The sequence below is a fragment of the Hibiscus syriacus genome, unplaced genomic scaffold (assembly GCF_006381635.1).
Source record: "Hibiscus syriacus cultivar Baekdansim isolate YM2019G1 unplaced genomic scaffold, ASM638163v2 tig00110260_pilon, whole genome shotgun sequence".
Lineage (NCBI taxonomy): Eukaryota > Viridiplantae > Streptophyta > Magnoliopsida > Malvales > Malvaceae > Hibiscus > Hibiscus syriacus.
The window spans coordinates 778514-800831 of record NW_024062651.1 but is presented as its reverse complement, the minus strand read 5'-3'; the positions used below and the strand labels follow the sequence as shown (position 1 = coordinate 800831).

Sequence of the window (22318 nt, the reverse complement as noted above, 5' to 3'; positions counted from 1 at the left end):
ATACCACTTGGGGTATGGGGGCTTCATGGGTTCTACTGGATATGGTGACACCACATGGGTGTCAAGAAGTTGCTGATAAAGCTCTTTGTAGATCATGGGAATAGGGTCAAAATGTTCCCTTTCCCTCCTGGAATCTTGTTTAGAAGTACCTGGCGGTACAGCTGCAGTTGATTTTGGGCTGGAGATTGTAACACCTTTGCTGGAGTGTTTGATGTTGTTAACCTCTCCATCCCTCTCCCTCATAGGAGGCTTCTTACTGGCTTCCCCATCCTTAATCTTGCCTTGCTTTATGGCCGACTCAATCATTTCTCCGGCCATAACCAAGTCTGAAAAGCTTCCTGATGTGATCGCCACCAGATGCCCGAAGTATGGAGCCTTCAGAGTCTGCACGAAAAGTTTCCGGGTTTCCTTTTCATCTAACGGTGGATGAACTTGCACCGCCAAGTCCCTCCATTTTTGTGCGTACTGCCTGAAACTTTCGTTATGCTTCTTTTCCATGTTTTGTAGCATAACTCGATCTGGCCTTATATCATTGTTATGCTTGTATTGTTCCAGAAATGACTTGGCCAGGTCCTTCCAGGTCTTGATATTTGATCGGCTGAGCTGATTGTACCACCGAATGGCTGAGCCCGACAGACTATCCTGAAAACAGTGGATCAGGAGTTGTTTGTTTCCTCCATATCCTGTCATCTTTCGGCAAAACATGGTGATGTGAGCGGATGGGCAACTGTTCCCGTCAAATTTCTTGAACTCCGGGGACTTAAATTTCGGGGGAAGAACCAAGTCCGGGACTAGACTAAGTTCTGTTGCATCGATTTCATGGTAGTCATGGTCTCCTTTGACCACCTTCATTTGGTTCTCCAATTGTTTGATTTTTTCCTCCATCTTCTTCGCTTTGCCATCCTCGTCCAAATCCGGTATATGGTAATACCCCGGATTGTTCTTAGGGTTAAATACAGAGGATGAGGGCTTTGCTTTTGCAGCAGATGAGTCCCCTCGAAGTTCTGGTAAGATTTCAGGTGAGATAACCACTTGTGGGGTAGGTTGGATAGTTACCCCTTCCGATGAACCTGCCCCAGGCGCACTGGTCTGTTGTAGGCCAATTAACTTGGCAACGATCTGATCAACCAAGGACTCTTGGTTCTTTGTGATTGTTTCTAGAGTATTTCGACTGTTCTGGTTTATTTTGTCTTCTAGCTCCTTTTGTAGTTTTAACATATTCTCCTCGATTTGTGTAATTCTGGCTTCCATCCTCTTCTTCTTCAAACGAGTGTTATGTGGATGGGGTGTGTCCAATACTTGAGGCGGTGTATCCAGTATTTACTCCTTTTGATGAGACATGCATATATTAGTTAATGTGAATGCAAAGAAAATAACAAAATGCAAAGAAAATAAGAAATGCAAAATGTCTAAATATATGATGCATGAAATGTCCGAGGCATTGATCCAAAAAAATGTGCATGTTATTCTGAATAACCCTTATTGGTGACAAAAGTGTTACATCTGAAGAGACAAAAACTCTTTTTGACGGTACAAATCCTGTACAGCTTCTGACAAATTGATTCGTCTTTTTCACTAGTTGAATATCCTGTCGAACCATTCCGGCTCCTTTGGCTAAAATGTGCAAATAATGAGATGCTTGCCCAAAAAAAAGATCTCGAAGGACTGCATCTCTGACTTTCACTTTCTTGTTCCAAACGAAAGTGTCTTTGGAGCCTTCCATCCGAAGTTTGTCGACTTGTTTTTGGAATTCATCAATTAATGGTCTGCAGCTTAGCTGGGGTTCCGCCACTTGTTATCGTAGTTTTCAAAAGGAGTTTCTGGGCCAGCAACATTTTCCTCGTCTTGCCCCTGCAACCTTTGCTTCTGAGTATTCTTTGACCACGGCTGTACTTCTGAGCTTTTTATCTCTTTGTATTATAACCCCTTTGTCCATTAATACAAATTATTCATGTTTAACAAACACATTTTTTGTGGATCAATACCTCGTTTTAATGATGCGAATGATAAAAAATGCCAAAGAATAAAAATGAAAGGAGGAAGAGAAACAGAAAAGTTAGTGAGATAATGATGATAATAATAAAAATGATGAAAATGAAAAGTCTTACCCCACATGATAATCTACCCGAACACGCTTAATATTCCTACACAGACATGATTTCTATCCCGCATGCTAATTTCAAACCAATCCTAGCCGCATGTTTGTCTAGTTCACATGCTTTGAACAGAAAATAAAGTAGGAAATAAAACATCCTAGGGTTTGGAATGAGGTTTCGGGGTGGGCTCTAATTCTCTGTACTCTCCTGATTTAGGGTCTAAAAAGGTACTCGAGTTCTCCTTGCCGGTGCCCCCTTGGGCTTGCCAGACCCTTAGTCCTAAGCTCATTACAAGCTTGTGTGGACTAAGTTAAACTCGAGAGGAAACATTCACTTATGCCCGCACGGTGAATAAATTCACACGAAGACATAAGGTATATGAATCCCGAAGGTTACTTGCTAGGCCCATACGGTGAATAAATTCACACGAAGGCGTCGCTTTCACCCCTACTTAAATAGGGTTTGGAGCTCGGGTATAGAGCCTGAGATGAAAACTTTGAAAAATCTGAAATCATTAAAAAATGTAGTACAACTATTTATTTGAAAATAATCAAAGATAAATAATTGGAATCAAATAAATAAATTAAAATTTAAATTTACCGTTTTCGCATAAAAGACAACCGAAAATTAATTTCGGCCTGACTCACTTACCTTTCCCAGTGGAGTCGCCAAGCTGTCGGAACCGTCTTTCGGTTGGGCCCCGAAATTGGGCTTCGACTTGGATTAAACGAATTGGGAGTCGCCACCGACCACTTTAAAACGAATTTAGGTGGATCGGACACCATCTTACCTGATCTGCGTTGTACCAAAACATGTCGGGTTCGGGAGTCGATTACGGTCAAGGAAGGATTAGCACCTTGAACCGCCCTTTCGGTACCAATTAATTTATCGGTTGTCTTTAATTGCGAAAATTAGAATTTAAATTAAAATTAAAATTATTCGATCCGAATTACTTACCATTTGATCGGCTGAAATCACGACTGAAACAAAATATGTTAGATAAAAAGCGAAAACAAGATGCTAAATAAAAAATATAAAAATAATAATAATGAAAGAAAGAAATAATAAAAAAAACAATAATAACAGGTTAAGTTAAAAAAATATTTAAAAGTAAAATAAAAAAAATAAAAAAAATAAAACTTATGATCAAATTGGAACAAATTGAGCTTAATGAATTAGAAAATGAACGACAAAAGAACAAATAAAAAGTTAGGGGACCAATTCACAGAATACTCAAAAAAATATAAATAGGGACCAAATTGATTAAATTGCAAATTTGGGGTCAAAATTACAAATAGTGACCAAAATGAAAACCGATCCAAAATACCAGGGACTGCGGAGAGGATTTAAAAATATTCTATTTGCAGATCAATCCTTCGTAAAACGACGCCGTTTTGAAATTCGTATTTAAAGCCGAAAATAGGGTTCTATTTCTTCATCTCTCTCATTTGGTCACTTTTCCCTCTCTCTCTGCGCTCTCTCTCGTCTCTCAAACTCTCTCAAATGGGAGATATCAGGCCACAGCTCCGGTGGTCTCCCCGTCGCACCGGCCACCATGCCGGCCACCGCCGGCGGTGGCCGAAAAAAACCATTTAGCCCGAAACACTCGCCTTGTCACTCTAAACCCCGATCCGAAGCCCCTTTCCCCTAAAGGGACCCCAAACGGCGTAGATCTACGCCTAAAGTTCGGGTCTTTACCTTAAAACCTACGCCTTCTGGTTTTCCGATAGCTTCTCCGAGGCCTTTGGTTGGTACTTCGGTTTTGTGTATTTGGTTGTGTTCGACCTTTGTTGTTGGTCGATTTGATGGTGTCGTTTGTGTGATGGTTGTTGTGTGTATGACTTAGGTTTGGTTGGTTTTGTGTTTGGTTATTTTGGGTTGTTTTCAGGTTTTTTATGTGCTGTTGACTCGATGGAGTCTTGTTTGGTTACTATGCTTGTTGGTTCTCTCGTGAGTTCAGTGATGGTTGATGTTTTTGACCGTGCTGGTCATGTGGTTTGATGATTCTGGTTTTCTGTGGATGATCTGTTGTGGTACCAATGATCCCCTCCCTCCCTGATGGTCGTGGTGGGATATTTATACCCACCCCACCGGGGGTCTGCTCCGATGATAACGGTAACGTGCTCGTGGTTAGTTGGCCGGGGATTTCGGGATGGGTCAGTCCCGATCTCCTCGGCCAGAAATCTCGGTGGCCGGTGTGACTGACCCTTGACCTCCGCGGCGCCTGTTTGAACATACGTTGGAACCCTAATCTGAGCTCTGGGCTGGGTCAGGCCCAACTTAGCTCACTTGGACCCCAAAATAGACCTAGTCAATTAAAATGAAAATAAAATTAATAAAAATAAATAATAAATAAATAAAAACGATAATAATAATAATATAAAATATTTTCTAAAACTATATAATATATATATTTTCAAAAGTATTTTAAAATTATATATTATATATATATTTTTAAAAACGTTTTCAAAATTATATAGTTTTCGAAAATGTTTTTTTAAAATTATATATTATAAGTTTTCAAAATGATTTCAAAATTATATAATATATATATGTTTTCAAAATGTTTCTTTTTAAAAAATTATATTTATTTTCAAAATGTTTTGAAAACCATATAATATATATTTTCAAAAACGTTTTAAAAACTATATATTATATTTATTTTCAAAGTGTTTTAAAAATTATATAATATATAAATGTTTCAAAAACTATATATATATTATATATATGTATGTATATATAAAAAATAAAAAAAATAAAAAAAAATGAGACGAAAATGGGTGTTACATTTATATTATGATATTCTAATTAGACTTAAAGTAAAAATAAGTACTCAAATTATATATTCCTTTTGTTTTAAGTACCTAAACTATTTTTTGTCAATCTAAGTTTAAACTATTATATTTAACAATTTTAACTCCTATCATTTTTTTCAATTAGAAAAAAAAATTTAGGCCGATAAAATGTTGACATGTCACATAAAATTAGATAATTTTTTTACTAAAAAATAGTTTAGGGGCTTAAAATAAAAATAATTATAGTTTAAGAACTTATTTCGATAAAAAAAAATTAGTTTAGATACTTAAAGCTGTAATACCCCAAAATTTTGGTTAGTGACCAAAATGTAAGTTTTGAAAACTTAGTAGCCAAAGTATAAAATTTGGAAAAGTTTAGGGAATAAAGTGGTAATTTTCCCAAAATCAATTTTTATTCCACAAATGGATAGATTACTCTTGAAAATGGGGTTTTATTGAAATCTTATTCAATTCGGAATTTATGTTAAAAACTAGAAATTGTTAAAATTCGATATGAATTCGATAAATCAGATCGAATAGAAATTTTGGGAAAACTTGAAGGATGATAAATTAGACTTAAAAATATTATTTCCACATTTTAAAATGATGGAAAATATTATGGACCATTGGATTTGAGAACTTATTTCCATGTTTAATTTGGACTGTTGGATCAAAGTGGCAAGATTACAATTTTTGGAAAGTTGCTTGGTTATATTGGAAAATGGTAAAATATTTTGTTCATTTTTGACTTTATAAAGATGATAAGGGTTATGTGGCTTGGTATGAATATAATTATCAAGTTTCATTAATGGTAAAATTGTCATTTCCCATTAAATGAATTTCATATTCATTTAAGCTTAAATACATGATAAATTAACATGAAATTAACTAAAATTTCATGAACACTTGGTCATCTTTCTCCTCCATTTCGTGGCCTTCATACCCTAAGTAAGAAAATTTTTATTTTTTATTTTTAAGCCAACTTATTAGGTTTTTAGATTTAGAAGTGAAATAGAAAATTGTTTTAGTCTATGAGCTTTATCATTTGGTACCGTATTGCATGCTAATCTTGCTTGAGCTCAAAGATCCCAAATTCTAGGGTTTATGTTCATATTAGGGTTTATGGAATTGATGATGGTTTTTGAGGTTTTTGAGGTTGTTGAATCATTTCCAAGCTTGTTTGATGGTTAAATCAAGACCAAATCTCCTAGAAATGCATTTGGTAGTTTCGGCATAACCCTAAAAATTAGGAAAAGTTGTGATTTGATGAAATTTGATTATGGATTTGATTGTAGATATTTTATAAGGTTGAATAGAGGTTGATTTCATGCTCGAATTGAATCAAAACCAAGTGAAATCATGGATCCCTAGACTTGTACTATTTAGCCTTGGTTTTTGAGGATGAGAAAAATTATGAAAAAATTATGTAGGGGATAGAAATGATGTAGAAAGTATTCTACAAGCCTTATAAAAAATTTGGGGACCATTTTGTAATTTTATAAAAGTTGAGGGACCTATCTGATAATTATGGAAAATTATGGGATCTATGTGTAATGGTTCAATAGTTGATTTAGTATGTTGAAAATTAACGTTTGAGTGTTGAAATTGAAGTTAGGATGTGAAATTAGATTATTTTGGGAAGTTGGTAAAAGTTGAGGCTTAAATTACAAATATGGAAAAGTTGGAAGCTTAAGTGAAAATGTTATGTGAAATTTGGATTAAATGGAATTTGAATGGTCAATTGGAAGTGTTAAGGTCAATATTTATGTTGTGACATGAAATTAGTATCGAACAAGCATCGGAAGATTTTTAGGAATTTATTTTATAATGTGTGCTTACGTTAGTAAGATTCTAACATGTGATTTGAATTTGTATATGTTTTGTAATGGTTCTCATTTAGATTGTGCGCTTGAAATCAATATCAAACATTCTTAAAGTTTGGAGAAGCTTAAGGATGAAATATGAATATCTAAGGAAGGTTTGCAAGCTAAAGACATCAGGTGAGTGCAAATTTAATTTGTACTTATGTTATCGAACAAACATTGACTTGCAATGAGTCAGTGACAGAGTTACTATGGTAAGAAGTGACTCCTAATTATTATGTGTTTTGTGGTTCATGCATATTTGTTCATTTGTTGAGCTAATAGAATTAGTGAATAAGCTGAAAATACAAATTGGTGAAATCTGCCTAGAAATTATGTTCTGAACAGTACGTTTAGAAAATCACCATAAATTATACGAAAGTTATTAGAGGATGAATATTATATCAATGAATTCTTATATCAATCTAGTTTTGTGTAAAATAAACGGCTACTAATTTCGAGGAGTATAAAAAATATATGAACTTTTAATCGAGAATAGGTCAGAAAATAGGGCATCATATTATGCTCAAAATATATTATGTAAGTCAACTTTGAAAATTTACTATAAATTGTAAAAATTGAAATAGAAGAAGTTACTTACTTGGTTTGATCCGTATTTGAGTTTAGTTTCCAGTGGTATAAACATAATAATATTTGAGTGAGTAGATTAATACAAAATAATATTTCTTTAATGGTAGTGCAAACTACCAGAATACAAAATTGTGAGGAACTTCTTAATAGAAGCGAATTTAAAGCATAGGGTCAAGCTTAAAGCTTAGTGATGTTTATATTTTGACTTGTATAAATAGTGTTAAATTGAGTGTATTTACTATGTACTTATATGATATGAGGACGACTTGCGATTAGTCAATCTCGAGTGTTTTTACTAAGCATTTGTTTAATGCATTCTGAAGTAATTTTCATAAGGTTTATGAAAATGATTTTATTGAAGAATATCAGGGTATGAACTGCCCTAAAACAATTAGATGCATTTTACTTTATTTAACATCTATCGGTGTTTCAGAATAAATGTTTAATCTGCGTTTTGGGATATAACAACCTATTGTATGTACATTGAGAGTCATAGGTGCATTTTGACATACTTTGAGTATGATGGTTATCGATCGATTTTGTTTAATACATCATTGCATTTTCATATCAGTACTTTGTGTACTTGGAGTAATATTCTGTGTACTATAGCAATATGTGTGCAATGATGGTGTTCATAATGAGCACTCGTTAATACCATAAATAAGATGGTTATCGTTTGATTTTGTTTAACTCATTTGTTGTATTTTCATATTAGTACCTTTGCGTACTTTTCACATTATATGTGCATTGATGGTGTTCATAATGAGTTTGTGAATTACTATTTCGATATATTAGTATAATATTGTTGTTACTACGGTATCTATACTTTCGTTTAACACTTATGTGCAATTTATGTACCTTGCATTCTCATTTGTCATATATTGGGCTGTGAATGAATATTTTTTAATAGACCGATTGATAAGTATGTTATGCATATGAAATAATGTTTTACAGGTTATGTGACATGAATTTGGCTTATCAAGTCAGTTTTATGCGTTTACATATATTTTATATGATTTAATTCGTATTTTGATCTTTTATGGCTTACTTATGTTTTAAAATATTTTACTTACTCTTCTTATGCCTCAGTAAGTGTATACTTAGCGTGTGATGATTTTCACGCGTAGGTAAATTAAAGTGGAAGGAGTAATGAGCTGAACTTGACATCAATCACTAGGAATATTTACAGGTAACAGTAATGACATCCGACTGTGTTTCAAAATTTTCTAGTTGGCATGTATACGAGTATGAACTGTTTACAAACTAGAAGTATGATTAGTATTAAATATAATTTAGTATAAACATATATTATGATACTAAACCATGCTTTAAAAGGTATTTTAAATAGGATTTTAAATTAGACAGTTTTATTTATTATATGAACAAAACAGAACTGCTTGTTACTACATGAAATCGGATTTGAATTAGAAGTTGAAATATTATATTTTGACTTCTTCTGATTATTTATTTTATAATAAATGTAGAAATATGGAATTTGTGAAAGAAACCATATTTTACCTATTTTGGGTTAAGAAATATTTTGAATATTTGATTTGACATCTTTAACTCGTAAGAATACAGTATACAAGTTATGGGTGTTAGTTTAAAGATTTAATTTGACTATAAAATAGTGTAGTTACTTAAAGAAAAAAAAGGCATAGTTAGAATATTTTTTTTTAGTTGAAGCCTTCTAATTATTCATTATCAAGAGCTGTATCGGACAAATTTTCGAACATCTCTATGGAGATATGACTCCAAAAATAACATAAATTTAAGCAACAAATAAAAATCATAAACAGTAGCAGTTTGCCTTGAATTTAGTACGTTCTGTAGCAGATGAATACATTTGCCTTATGTAGTATGTACTATAAGGTGATGCCAAAGACAACCTGCATGTTCCGTTTATAATTTTCAATTGTAAATGGATAAGCATGGTAATCAATAAGCCAACAGTTACAACAGCTATGTGAATAAACAATGGAAACGAACAAAAAGAAAGAACGCTTACCCCCTAGAATTAATAGTATTCATGAACTCCGTCCAGAGTCGTCAATCATCATTCCTTTCAGGCTCTTGGCTAACCAGATAGCCGTCTCCCTTGGGGACACCTTATCTTTCCCGAAAGGCTTCAAAACAACTGCGAGCTCTTCCAACCTGTTCTGCTCCAGTAACTCTGCAGACAATTCCAGGAGCCCTTCGAGTGCCTCTGCCCTTTGCCTAAAAGACTTGATATCCAATGTTCCCTTTGCTGGTGTCTCCTCTTCTGGCACACAAGAGCTGGGGTTAGCAGGCTCGGGAGAATCGGATTTTCGATACGAGTAACCAAAGTTCCTAACATCCATTTCTTTAACACCGGAATGATCACAAACATTTGGTTTTGAGCTCGAAACTTCGGGGCAAATAGATGAGTTCAGGGTCACTGCACTAGTCATGTTTCTCATATCCAATTCGTCGATCACAACATTTATGAGTTTCCCAACATCCACATTGTGAATATCCATTTCTTCTTTTCCCATTATGGGCTGCTCACTGCCAACACAGAAACTACTATGCCATATAATATGTATAACCTCATTTAAAGCTGGAGGACGAGAGGTCTCAACTGGTTTTTCAGTTGTTTGATTATGAAAATTTGATCTGTTATCTCGCTGTGAATTATTCTGGGTGAATGAAAATGGTGAGAAAATGCAACGTGAAGTTTCTGCAACAGCTGAGAGAAGTTCCATTACAGTGAACTTGTCATCACCACTGGATGTAGAAGAAATATGTGAATGGAGCATCATATCAGGCCTGTGACTAAGTCTACTTGCCACAGTTTCATCCTTCACAATTGGCCTGCTAACGGGGCAATCTTCCCCAGTAGCTGGTCCACTTACAGGGGCATTTTCCACTATATTTAACCTGCTGCTTATGGAGGCATCATCACTGCTACTTGGCCTGCTTATAGGGGCATCAATCCGACTACTTGGGCTGCATGCGGAGGCATCGTCCCTCCTACTTGGCCTTCTTATAGGGGCATCATTCCTGCTACTTGGGCTGCATGTGGGGGCATCATCCCTGCTACTTGTCCGGAACAAAGGAACATCATCCCTGGTAATTGTCCTGCTTTTAGCAGTATCGTCTTTAGGAACATATACTTCTTCAGAAATCATGCCTGGAAGGTCCAACGGGGCACTTGGACTCCCTTTTGCATCAACTGGACTAGAATGCGGAAGATCCTGGGTTGGACCAGATTCTTCAGTTAAGCAACCAACAGATTTCAGAGCAGGGGAGCTGTACGGTGGATATGACTCCAAGCTATTGACGTGGGCAATTATCTCATGATCATGTGCCCGTTCTTTCATGCTTCTAAAGTGGGCTGTAGCATCATCACAAATCTCAAATGCCTGAATTGAGATGGACGATGAAACAAAATTGCAGCAATCCGTTTGGGTCCCTTCAGTTAGAGCCATCACAGCCTCTTGTTTTACCTCCCTAGAAGCATTTGTAAGGCAAGCATTGAGCAGCTGATGACAGATAGTTTCGCGCTCCTGGTTTATCTTTGTAGATCCTAACTTTTGTATGTTGCTTGCCCTATATGAAATATCAGTTCCGGCATGCTTCATTCTTCCTGTAATAGATGGTCTTGCAACAGTGGAAGGAGTTTTTTGCCTTCTCTTAGAAAGTAGTCCATCTTCAGAAAAATGCTTCCCAGGTCCAGGCGGAGGAAGTCCTTCATGTCTAGGTTTACTCTTCGGAGAGGATTCAGTTAAATGCAGCTGGAGACAATAACTTGCAAAATAAGTGACAATAGTAATAACGAATTAAATTAAATCAGAATCACTAAGTACCTGGTGCTTCAAATGATTTCCCGGTATCCTTTTTGCAGCATCTTGAGGTAGTTTTGCAGAAGCAACAGTTGGTGAATCTGCAATTGATTTTGAAGTTCGAGCCGGTGGTTTGAGAACTCTGGGTGATGCCTCTACATTATTTCTTTGAGTCAATTCATCTACTGCTTGTTTGCTTTTGCCTCTCATTGCGAAACCATTTTCTGCTACTTTCCCTATGCTTTTGATGGTTTTTGGTTCCTTTGATTGAACATTAAATCCCTGTTCCAAATTATAATGTTTCGTCATTCCTTTCTCGTCAGCTTTGCAAGTAAATATTGTTGGGCCGTTCTCTTCACCATGCAGCAGGTGCTGCTCGGTGCCATCTTTAACATAATTAGAAAGTGAATCAGTGTTAATGACCTCATTGTTGGCATTTGAAACCACTGTGGAAGTGTTTCTGTCATTCGAAATCAGACTATCTTGATCACTACATGAGCTGCTACTATTCTGACTCTCATCCATATTTTTCCTGTTATCACGACAAGAGGAAATATGCTTATCTGCAGGGCAATTCAGTGAAGGGGAGCTGAATGACGGGCTATATTGATCAACATGTGGCTGCAAATAAGGGTGCCTCAAAAGTTCTGATGCCTAAGCAAGGTGAAAATTCAAACTGTTACATTAAAGTCATGCAGTTATAAAATTCTTAAGAGTTGAGCAAAAAATAACTAACACTGGGTCGATGCTCCGGGTTTTTTCTTAGCATGCACTTGATAAATGTTTTCCTGTGAGTGTAACATAAGAACATTATACAAATTAACTACATGCACATGAGGAGCAGATTATTTAACACACGAGCATTAATCATACAACCCCAAAATACAGATTATTGATAAGCTTTAAAAAAGCACAGTTTCCAGGACACGTAAGAAAGAATTTCATTAAGAGATCTAAAACAGTTCCAAACATAATATATAAAACCATAATTAAAGGCAACAAGGATAAACAAAGTCACGGTCAGAGCGTGAAAAATCATAGAGAATTCTTGGTCATTATTAAAGCATACAACTACAGTGAGCTCTAAAATAAAAAATTAAGACTTACAAGGACGGAGTGTAGCAAGAAGGCAAAGGGCCAATTGCAGAGCGATTTATCTTGCTTATTAATCCTGCCATGTCCTAGAACAAGAAGTTTGATAAAAATTAGTTGAGTCAAATCTTTTCATTACATGGTTAGAGGATGCATGATCACAGGTCTGGGATCACATCATCGAACGACTAATGGGAGAATCAGATTTGAAATAAGGGTCTTTGTCCTTGTTTCGACTCAGTCTTGCCTATGGTGGTGAAACTCTCTAAGGGTGTGTTTAGTTCACGGAATGTAACATTACCTATGTGAACAGTATCACCTGAATGTAAGATTACTTGGAGCATTACTAGGATGAAAGATTGTCGTGTTTCGTTGGAGGGATGTAAGATTTCCTAAGAGTATTGTTTACTAAGTTATCATTGTGATATGTTTTTGTTTACACAAATTGTTCCAAGCAAATTAAACAAATATATGTGCAAAAATATTAAGGGGGCTTTTAGGTTTTCTTTTTTTGGAATATAGGTGTCTATGGGTTGGGACGAGGCCCGATTTCAAAAAACAATTCAAGTCCAAGCTTGGACCTGGCCCGTCCTGCCCGAATTATCTTGCATTACCTCAGGTATATAACATTCCCCGAACCAGTCGCATCCTTGGGAATAGCCTACCTTTAACTTACTGAAAATTTGATTTCTTGTATTCCTTGGTAAACTTCCTCTTTAAATAGATGTATACAATAACAGAAACCCTAATTTCCTTTTATTTATTCTAACAAAGAAACTTTAGGAAATAAAAAAAATGACAATCAAAATCAAACTACTTCCCAAGCTGGTTTCTTGCGTCTAACATAATGCTTGCCACAAACAGCATCCATAACAAGGGTGTTACTGGTTGCCTTTGCAACCAATATCATTATTAGCGTTAATTATTAGGTTATTATTAGAAAATAAGTTTATTAGTATTTTATTAGAAGTTAATATTTTATCATGAGAAGTATTATGAGGTTTTATTTATGAGTATTTTATAATTTAGATCATTAAAAGTCTTGCCATAGTAGGAGACTTCCTTTTTAATTATTTTAGTAACTCTTTTATTTGACCTAGGGTAACCTCTATTTAAGAGGCCAGTTTGGAAGCAAAAAAGTATGAAGTCAAAAATTACAAAAAAAAAAAAAACTAAAAGATTTAAAATTCTCTCTAACGAGTCTAAGGTCCAGAATTTCCTTAGATGAGTTCCACTATCAATTGAAACACGCGATCATAACAATTTGGTGCAATCGCAACAAGAGTTATAAAAACTAGCATTTTCAAAGAACCTCTCAAAGGAGACCACATCACACAATACAAGTAGTACTTTGAAAACGTTGTTTAAAAACTGGAGCATGGATTCATGAAAAACAGTTATGAACCTAGCAAAGCGTGCTACGAATAATTCCTAATTCAGATAAACAGATAGAAAGCTATGTTTCATTTGGCAATGGTGAAAATTTCACCAGAAGATAAAAGGAACGGAAAAAGAACATAGAAATTTCAAAATTTCCTCAACTTGTCAAAATGGGATATATGTTACACCTAAAAAGGTTATATAAGATCATTTCAGAAAACAATAAACAGATTCAACCAAAGGAACTGTGAGAAATCTTACAAAAGCTTTAAATGCAGGACAATGAGCAGCCATCTCATACATACAGCACCCTGTTCAAAAAGAAGCAAGTAAGCAAAAAAAAAAAAAAGATAAAAGAAATCTTTACAAGTCAATTATATATATAGGAAATGACATACCCAGAGACCAGATATCAGACTTGAAACCATATGGAATATCTGCAAGCAGTTCAGGACACATGTAATTGGGAGTACCAACAACCTGAGTCATGCATAAAACAAATATTATCTTTCAAGTCCTTAGGTAAGGAAGAACAGATACAAAAATGAAAAATGAGACCAAAGGTTTTTTTTTTTTGTTGATAATAAGGAAGGCCTCATTAAACCTAGTTTAATGAGGGCATGAGAAAACCTAGTTTTAGTATACTGATGTGTATGGAACTTTTGTCTTTGGTCACTTATAACTGAAACAACATAACAACAACAACAAAACCCTATTCCCATATGCAATGGGGTAACGTTAACTGACACAACATAAGTGATGATTAATTTCCAGCACTGTAATATGTAATCCTTTTGCTGTTTTTAGCTTCTTTCTGATAAAATATCAACAAAAGACCACTGAAAAATTTAAATACATCTCATTTATCATTAAATATACACCCACTTTGACAAAGCAACAAGAAGTTGCATACATCCTATATTTCAATTTCTCAGTAATGGATTCGTCCACCCCAGAAAGAACTAAGATCAACCAATAGTTATTCCTCTTAATTCTTTCCATAAACAAGAAAAATGATTACTTAAGTTAGTCAAGTTGGCTTAATTATAATTTTGCTTTCCAATTAGTAACAATTTGTTCTCGGCAGATATAGCACCGATTAGTAACACTATGCTTGTTAACAAATCACATTATTTTTCTATTCTATCTGTCCATCAACATGTTAGACAACAGCCAACCTTGGAAGAGTGGAATATGTTATGAATTAGCTACTCTATCAGTACCACATGTTACAAGATTTTAGCTACAAAATGCATACGGAAATTGATGCCTCAGTAAATAGAACACAAATACTAATATCAAGCTCTGTTTTGAGCTAAGTAGCATAGCTTATTATACAACCGCAGAAAGAAAAAATTGAGAGGGAGAGAGAGAAACGGTAGGGGAAAATGGCCCAAAACATCTTTTCAATCGTCGGAGATGGTTGGAAAAGATTTTAAAAAGTTTATCAAAAGAGTATTTCATCACATAGTACATACCGAGGAAGCCAAATCATCTGCCTTCAGAGTTTTGGCAAGTCCAAAATCCCCTAAACCAGTACAGACCAGAAAGAAAATTGAGGATAACAATCAAAGAATATGCAATCAGGTAGGATATCTAATATAACTCAATGATGTTAAAGAATGGGAAAAATGAGAACCTATAAGAAACCACAAGAAAACAAAGGAAATTACGAACTCACCAAGGCGAACATCTTGATCTTTTGTAAGAAAAATATTGGAACACTGCCAAGATAGTGCCAAAAGTCAAGTCCATAAATCATTAAGTTACTAAAAAGACTAATCTAATAGATACGGACCTTAAGGTCACGATGCAGAACAAAATTTGAATGCAGATATTCAACTGCCAGAAGTAGCTGCACAAACCACTTGCAGAGTTTCTGCAGTGATACAATCATCAGTGTTAACATCATAAAACATTAACAAACTAGTGAAATCAACAGGTATAGAGAAATTAGATTACCTCCTCCGGAAAATGGACCCCATTTGACTTTTTCATCAATCCTGCCCTGTGAGAAAAAGAACAACGAAACGAACAATATTGACACATTGCAAAAGTTGGGGCAATTGAAAAGCAAAGTTCTCCTCAAGAAGCTTGGAAACTCACATATCGCCACCTTCACAATATCCAGTAACAATGCAAACAAAGCAACCCTACATTACAATCACAAAATTCAAATTCAACATCAATAAAAGGCAGCCACGTACTGAACAAGCTATTATTTAAAAGATGATATCAATTGCAGAATCCTAGAGAAAAACAAAACAAAAAGAGTAGTATCGTATCTTACTTTCTCAACCCAAGCTTCCTTAAACTCAACAATGCAAGGATGTTGAACTCGCGCAATAAGAGCCATCTACAATCCACAATATACGAACCAAATTACAACTTGTAAATCGATACTCTCTATTACAGATTAAATTATTTAAACAAAATAAGTTAACTAACTTCTTGATGTGCAGATTTTCTGCAACGCTCCGTTTGCCGCGCTAGTCTGATCTTCTTCAGCACATACCTGAATTTTTTGAAAAGATCACCAAAAATGAAAAAAAGAAAACACACAAATGTATGTTATTAGATGAGAAATTAGAAGGATACTTTTTCTTCTCGGATTTGTGGTGAACGAGAATGGCAGCACCGAAAGCACCACGGCCGATCTGTTCCATAATTTCGTACTGATCCATCCGAGACTCCATTGCTTTTAACTCTTTGCTCGACTTTTCCCCTTCCAAATCGACGTTTCCAACAAAAGGAGCGATTAAGGAGAGAAAAATAAAATTGAAGGAAAAGAACGTCAACTCATTTTCGTCTTAAAACATTTTTTTTTCTCGGGATCTCCACAACATTGCCGGATTCTTCGCTTCAATTTCAATGCTGCCAATGCGTTTCAACAAAAATTAAGAAGAAAACGTTTTAAACGATCATCATTTCTCAAAGCTGAGGTAATCTTCGTTTACGATTCTCTCCTTTCTTACATGCGGTTGAGCTCGAAGGCTTTCTCTTTCACTTCACTCAATAGCAGGAAACCAAAAGAGAAATTATTTTAAAGCGTAAATTACATATTTAGTATCTCAACTATCACTTTTGTTCCATTTAAGTCATCTAACTATTTTTTGTTTTAAAATCATATCTAGTGTCACCGTAAGATAATATCACATTTTCATTGAAAAATTAAAAGAATTCAGGTTAGTAGTTCCGTTACGTTATTAGCTACGTGTGATCAAAATAAAATCAAAACATAAGTTGACTATTATTTTAAAAAATATAATAATTAAGTGACTAATAAAACAAAAACAATAACTGAGATACTAAGCATGTAGTTTATACTATTTTAAATTTTGTTTTCAGTTAACAATTTTTGTATGCAGAGAGAGCGGTGGTTAAGTAACTAAACAAGACGGTTAGTAGTTAACCAAAGGTAAAAGTAGAACTTGATTGACTTATTTATTTATTTATGGTACAATAACTTTTCGGTCCCTCCAACTTAACAGTTTTGTAATTTTAGACTTTTGTTTTTTTTAACTCATATTATTTCTAATGCATAATATGTTAAAGCTGAACAATAAACACTACAGCTTGATTTTAAATATTATTTTTAATACATAACATGTTAAAATCGAACAATCTAGCTTTACTTGCCTTGAAACATGACCAAGGTATAGTTGAAATTAGTTCATTGAATGAAAAAAGAAAGCAGAGTGGGGTCACAAGTTAAACGGGAAGAAGCTTGGGTCATGGGGTGGGCACATGGGTTTCCCAATGGTAACCAAAAAGAGTCATAGCCGGCGCCATGTCCATGAATGAATGCTACTCTATTCGTGATTTCACCAATAATTTGGTACCGTTTTGAATAATTGCAGTCACCAGATTGACTAAAAGAATGGTAGGCTGAGGAAAACCAGCATTATCCCTTGGGTTTGGTTACACATAAATAAGGAAATTGACACCTTTTATATGACTAGGGATGGATCGAGGTCATTCGTCCCCTGAATATTTTAAATAAATTATATATCATAAGTTTTTTTTATCTGTTTTTACTCCTTAAATTTATTATCTCTTAAAATTTTAAAGTTCATCGTCCTAACGTAAAATCATGTGTTCATCCTAACATAAAATCAAGTGTTCATCTTTGACAGGATTATAACAATGACTTACCTTCTGCTTTTCCTTCAAAAAGAAAGAACAGTGGCTTTTTCTTATTATGAAGTTATTTTCTCTTGCAAGAACAAGTGGCAATTTCTCCTACAAAAGTCTCACGGAATGATGATCAAGGTTTGACAATAAACTCCAGATTATGTTTCATCATTTGACTTGCGAGAACTGATGGATATAATATTAGTGTAAAAGGAATCAAGCATCAATTTAAGTTTAGTAAGACTTGAATAAAAAAAAAAACTAGTAGGAATCCTTTAATGAACATATATATGTTTTATTCCAGGACCAGGTATTTGTGGCATTAAGTTGCCTTTACACAGCAATGAAAAATATAAATTGATACACAGAAATTATGAACAAATATGGAAAAACATGTACTCTCTTATCTACACTATCATGATAGACATGTTCCATGGCTCAAAAAACCATAATTTTTTTGCTTGTAGGGCATAGGCTTGCCTGCCATTATCGACCATCGATCGATGTGAAGGAGTCCGCAAACCCAGTAGGTTTTGCCGGGATGCTTCCTTTGCTATCATCCAAACTTGTATAGCTCACGCCTCGGCTTTCAGCCGCCTGCCAAACCTTCAACATCTGGGGAAGTGGCTGGTTGTAATCAATGCCCGAGTAACACTCTGATTCATCATCGACCGGCTTCCACTTCTTAACTAAAGGTGCTAGCTCATTCACGGCATGGCTCATGTCGGGCCGATGATAAGGCTCCCTTGCGGTGCAATGGCCTGCTAGTTCAGCTATGGTGGCAATGCTCTCATAGGTTTCCTCATTCACTTCAAGAGCTGGATCGATTGCGGCTAAAAGCTTGTCTTTCTTCGATTTGATTCTCCTAAACCAGTCAGCCAAGTAACGGGTTTCCTCCGAGCGCCCCTCATCAAGTGCTGTTAATCCAGTCACTAGCTCCATCAACACCACCCCATAGCTAAATACATCAACTTTAGTACTGATTTTCCCCATCACTGCAACCAACAAGAATTATTAGAACATTAAGAAGCTAAAATGTAAATAATAGAATAAAAGATTCACCTGCAATGCAAACTTGGATTACTAACCTGCATATTCAGGTGCTAGGTATCCGAATGTTCCGGCGAGTCTAGTTGCCATGGACTTCTCTCCGTCTGGGGCAAGTTTCACCAAACCGAAATCCGAAACTTTTGCTCGAAAGTTATCATCTAGAAGGATGTTGGATGATTTGAGATCTCGGTGTATAAAAGTTTGTCGAGCCAAGTTATGAAGATATTCCATTCCTCTAGCAACATCCAATGCAATACTAAGCCGCCTTCTCCAAGATAGAGGTTCCAATTTTAAGCTCTTCCAATGGAACAGATGCTTGCTTAGATCACCCTGAGACATAAACTCATAGACAAGAAGCCTCTCACTACCTTCAATGGAATAACCCAAAAGAGAAACCAGATGCCGATGCTGGACCTTAGATAGAACAGTTATTTCGGATTGAAATTCATCCAATGCCTTATTGCTTATGATCCCAGCTTCCATCCTCTTAACTGCTAGTTGAGTTCCATCTTCAAGTACACCCTTGTAAACGGTCCCAAACCCGCCACTACCAAGCTCGTTCTCTCTGGAAAAATCGTTGGTCCCTTTCCGAAGTACTTGAACAGAAATGACCAAGTTTCCGGACTCAGTTACATGAGACTTTTGTGTTGCACCACTATGACTACAACTTGAGCTTGTTACAGTTTTACTAAATAGGCTTCCACTGGTGTTATTGGAAACAGCTATCTTAACTATGTTTTGGGGATCGGATGGATCTTTCGAATGAACAACAATTGAACTAGGCACCTCAGAAGCTCTTTTTCTCTTCTTACAAAAGAATATATAAAACAGAACCACTAAAAGAACCATAATAGCAATGGTTGCAGTACCTGCCACAATTAGCAGTTTGAATCTTTGGAAACCATTGGATCGGGACTCCGGTTGTCTGACAGTGGTGGTAGATGACTTAGTTTTGGTAGCTCCATTCGGGGACGGTGTTCTTCTCAATGGTGGTGACTCTTTACCACCTGATCGACCACTTGGAGGAGATTCTGCAGGTGCAGGACTGTTGGTCCTAGTAGGGGAAGGAGGTTCTCTTGTATGATTACCGATCAACAGCAGGTTTCCTTCGATGAGGATCTTCACGCTGTCATGAAATTTGGGCAACGGAGGCTCAAGATTGTTTTCGCTTATATCCAAAGTTCTCAGAGTTCCCAGATCAGTGAAGTTCTCAGGAACCGTACCATGGATATCATTTCCCTGTAGTCTAATTTCCATCAATGATTCTAACTTTGCAAGTGAAGGACTAAGTGTACCACTAAGATTACGTCGAGGCAAGTTGATGATAGAAACCCGAGAATTTCGGTTGCAACTCAATCCCATCCATGGACCAGCACAAGGATCGTTACCAGACCATTGAGAAACAAGATTCATAGGGTAATTCATCCCATCAAGGAAGTCCAAAAGTGCATCAACTTCAGGAGCACAAGCAATACCGGGTTTAGATTGACAAAATGAATTTGAATCATAAGAAAAGTTACCGGCTTTTATCTTCGGTATTCGACCGATCAGATGATTGTTGTTCAGAACCAAGTTATCAAGCCTCATATCAGCCAAGCTCCCAGGAATCAAGCCAACAAGCTGGTTCCTATTGAGATTCAGATCCTTCAAAGATGTCAAATTCCCAATATTCTCAGGGATTGTCCCAGAGAATTGATTCCCATGAAGCCAAAGCTGCTTCAAAGACACCATATTAGCAACAACATCAACGGTACCAGTCATCCCTTCACCATCTTGATCATTCAACCACAAAATCTGCATCAAAGACTCACCGAAACTCGCCGGAATCTCACCGGACAATCTGTTATAAGAAAGTTTAAGTGCTGCAAGAGATGGCAACTTCCCTAGAAACTCAGGCAATGGACCAACCACATTACAGTTCACCAAAGAAAGATTTGTCAACTGAAATGAATTAGCCAATTCCACAGGAATAGACCATCCAGTAGTCTTGTTAAACGGATTGTAATCCAAAGCCAAGACTCGAACACTGCTCAATCCATCAAAAAAATCAGCTGGAATAGTATCAAATTCATTGTTATCCAAGTAAGCGAACTCCAGCTCTGATAAACCACTGCCAGTTGAGAACCTATAAGAAACCACAAGAAAACAAAGGAAATTACGAACTCACCAAGGCGAACATCTTGATCTTTTGTAAGAAAAATATTGGAACACTGCCAAGATAGTGCCAAAAGTCAAGTCCATAAATCATTAAGTTACTAAAAAGACTAATCTAATAGATACGGACCTTAAGGTCACGATGCAGAACAAAATTTGAATGCAGATATTCAACTGCCAGAAGTAGCTGCACAAACCACTTGCAGAGTTTCTGCAGTGATACAATCATCAGTGTTAACATCATAAAACATTAACAAACTAGTGAAATCAACAGGTATAGAGAAATTAGATTACCTCCTCCGGAAAATGGACCCCATTTGACTTTTTCATCAATCCTGCCCTGTGAGAAAAAGAACAACGAAACGAACAATATTGACACATTGCAAAAGTTGGGGCAATTGAAAAGCAAAGTTCTCCTCAAGAAGCTTGGAAACTCACATATCGCCACCTTCACAATATCCAGTAACAATGCAAACAAAGCAACCCTACATTACAATCACAAAATTCAAATTCAACATCAATAAAAGGCAGCCACGTACTGAACAAGCTATTATTTAAAAGATGATATCAATTGCAGAATCCTAGAGAAAAACAAAACAAAAAGAGTAGTATCGTATCTTACTTTCTCAACCCAAGCTTCCTTAAACTCAACAATGCAAGGATGTTGAACTCGCGCAATAAGAGCCATCTACAATCCACAATATACGAACCAAATTACAACTTGTAAATCGATACTCTCTATTACAGATTAAATTATTTAAACAAAATAAGTTAACTAACTTCTTGATGTGCAGATTTTCTGCAACGCTCCGTTTGCCGCGCTAGTCTGATCTTCTTCAGCACATACCTGAATTTTTTGAAAAGATCACCAAAAATGAAAAAAAGAAAACACACAAATGTATGTTATTAGATGAGAAATTAGAAGGATACTTTTTCTTCTCGGATTTGTGGTGAACGAGAATGGCAGCACCGAAAGCACCACGGCCGATCTGTTCCATAATTTCGTACTGATCCATCCGAGACTCCATTGCTTTTAACTCTTTGCTCGACTTTTCCCCTTCCAAATCGACGTTTCCAACAAAAGGAGCGATTAAGGAGAGAAAAATAAAATTGAAGGAAAAGAACGTCAACTCATTTTCGTCTTAAAACATTTTTTTTTCTCGGGATCTCCACAACATTGCCGGATTCTTCGCTTCAATTTCAATGCTGCCAATGCGTTTCAACAAAAATTAAAGAAGAAAACGTTTTAAACGATCATCATTTCTCAAAGCTGAGGTAATCTTCGTTTACGATTCTCTCCTTTCTTACATGCGGTTGAGCTCGAAGGCTTTCTCTTTCACTTCACTCAATAGCAGGAA

At 35.9% G+C, this 22318-nt stretch overlaps 2 protein-coding genes and 1 long non-coding RNA gene across 4 annotated transcripts; 1 reads left to right on the top strand and 2 right to left on the bottom strand.

Annotated features, from left to right (window-relative positions):
* Positions 1-9221: 9221 nt before the first annotated feature.
* On the bottom strand, positions 9222-16483 carry LOC120115277 (serine/threonine-protein kinase Nek5-like). Of its 2 annotated transcripts, XM_039136022.1 has the most exons (14): positions 16221-16483; positions 16071-16137; positions 15913-15978; positions 15729-15775; positions 15585-15630; positions 15421-15501; positions 15304-15346; positions 15101-15150; positions 14021-14102; positions 13884-13933; positions 12258-12331; positions 11887-11938; positions 11175-11804; positions 9222-11102 (listed from the first exon to the last, which is right to left on the bottom strand). In XM_039136022.1, exons 1-14 carry the CDS (start codon positions 16316-16318, stop codon positions 9372-9374), a joined length of 3117 nt encoding a protein of 1038 aa, XP_038991953.1. In that variant the 5' UTR covers positions 16319-16483; the 3' UTR covers positions 9222-9371. The 2 variants fall into 2 exon arrangements, with proteins under 2 accessions (XP_038991953.1, XP_038991954.1); XM_039136023.1 differs by lacking the exons at positions 15101-15150; positions 16071-16137; positions 16221-16483 and having other exon boundaries at positions 15913-15947.
* On the top strand, positions 11712-16196 carry LOC120115278. Its single transcript, XR_005515464.1, has 2 exons — positions 11712-11813; positions 16085-16196. It is a non-coding gene; the product is annotated as an uncharacterized LOC120115278 (long non-coding RNA).
* A 1759-nt stretch (positions 16484-18242) lies between the features above and the next one.
* Positions 18243-22258, bottom strand: LOC120115252 (receptor-like kinase TMK3). Its single transcript, XM_039136004.1, has 9 exons — positions 21891-22258; positions 21741-21807; positions 21583-21648; positions 21399-21445; positions 21255-21300; positions 21091-21171; positions 20974-21016; positions 18845-20905; positions 18243-18751 (listed from the first exon to the last, which is right to left on the bottom strand). Exons 1-9 carry the CDS (start codon positions 21986-21988, stop codon positions 18243-18245), a joined length of 3018 nt encoding a protein of 1005 aa, XP_038991935.1. The 5' UTR covers positions 21989-22258.
* Positions 22259-22318: the final 60 nt, after the last annotated feature.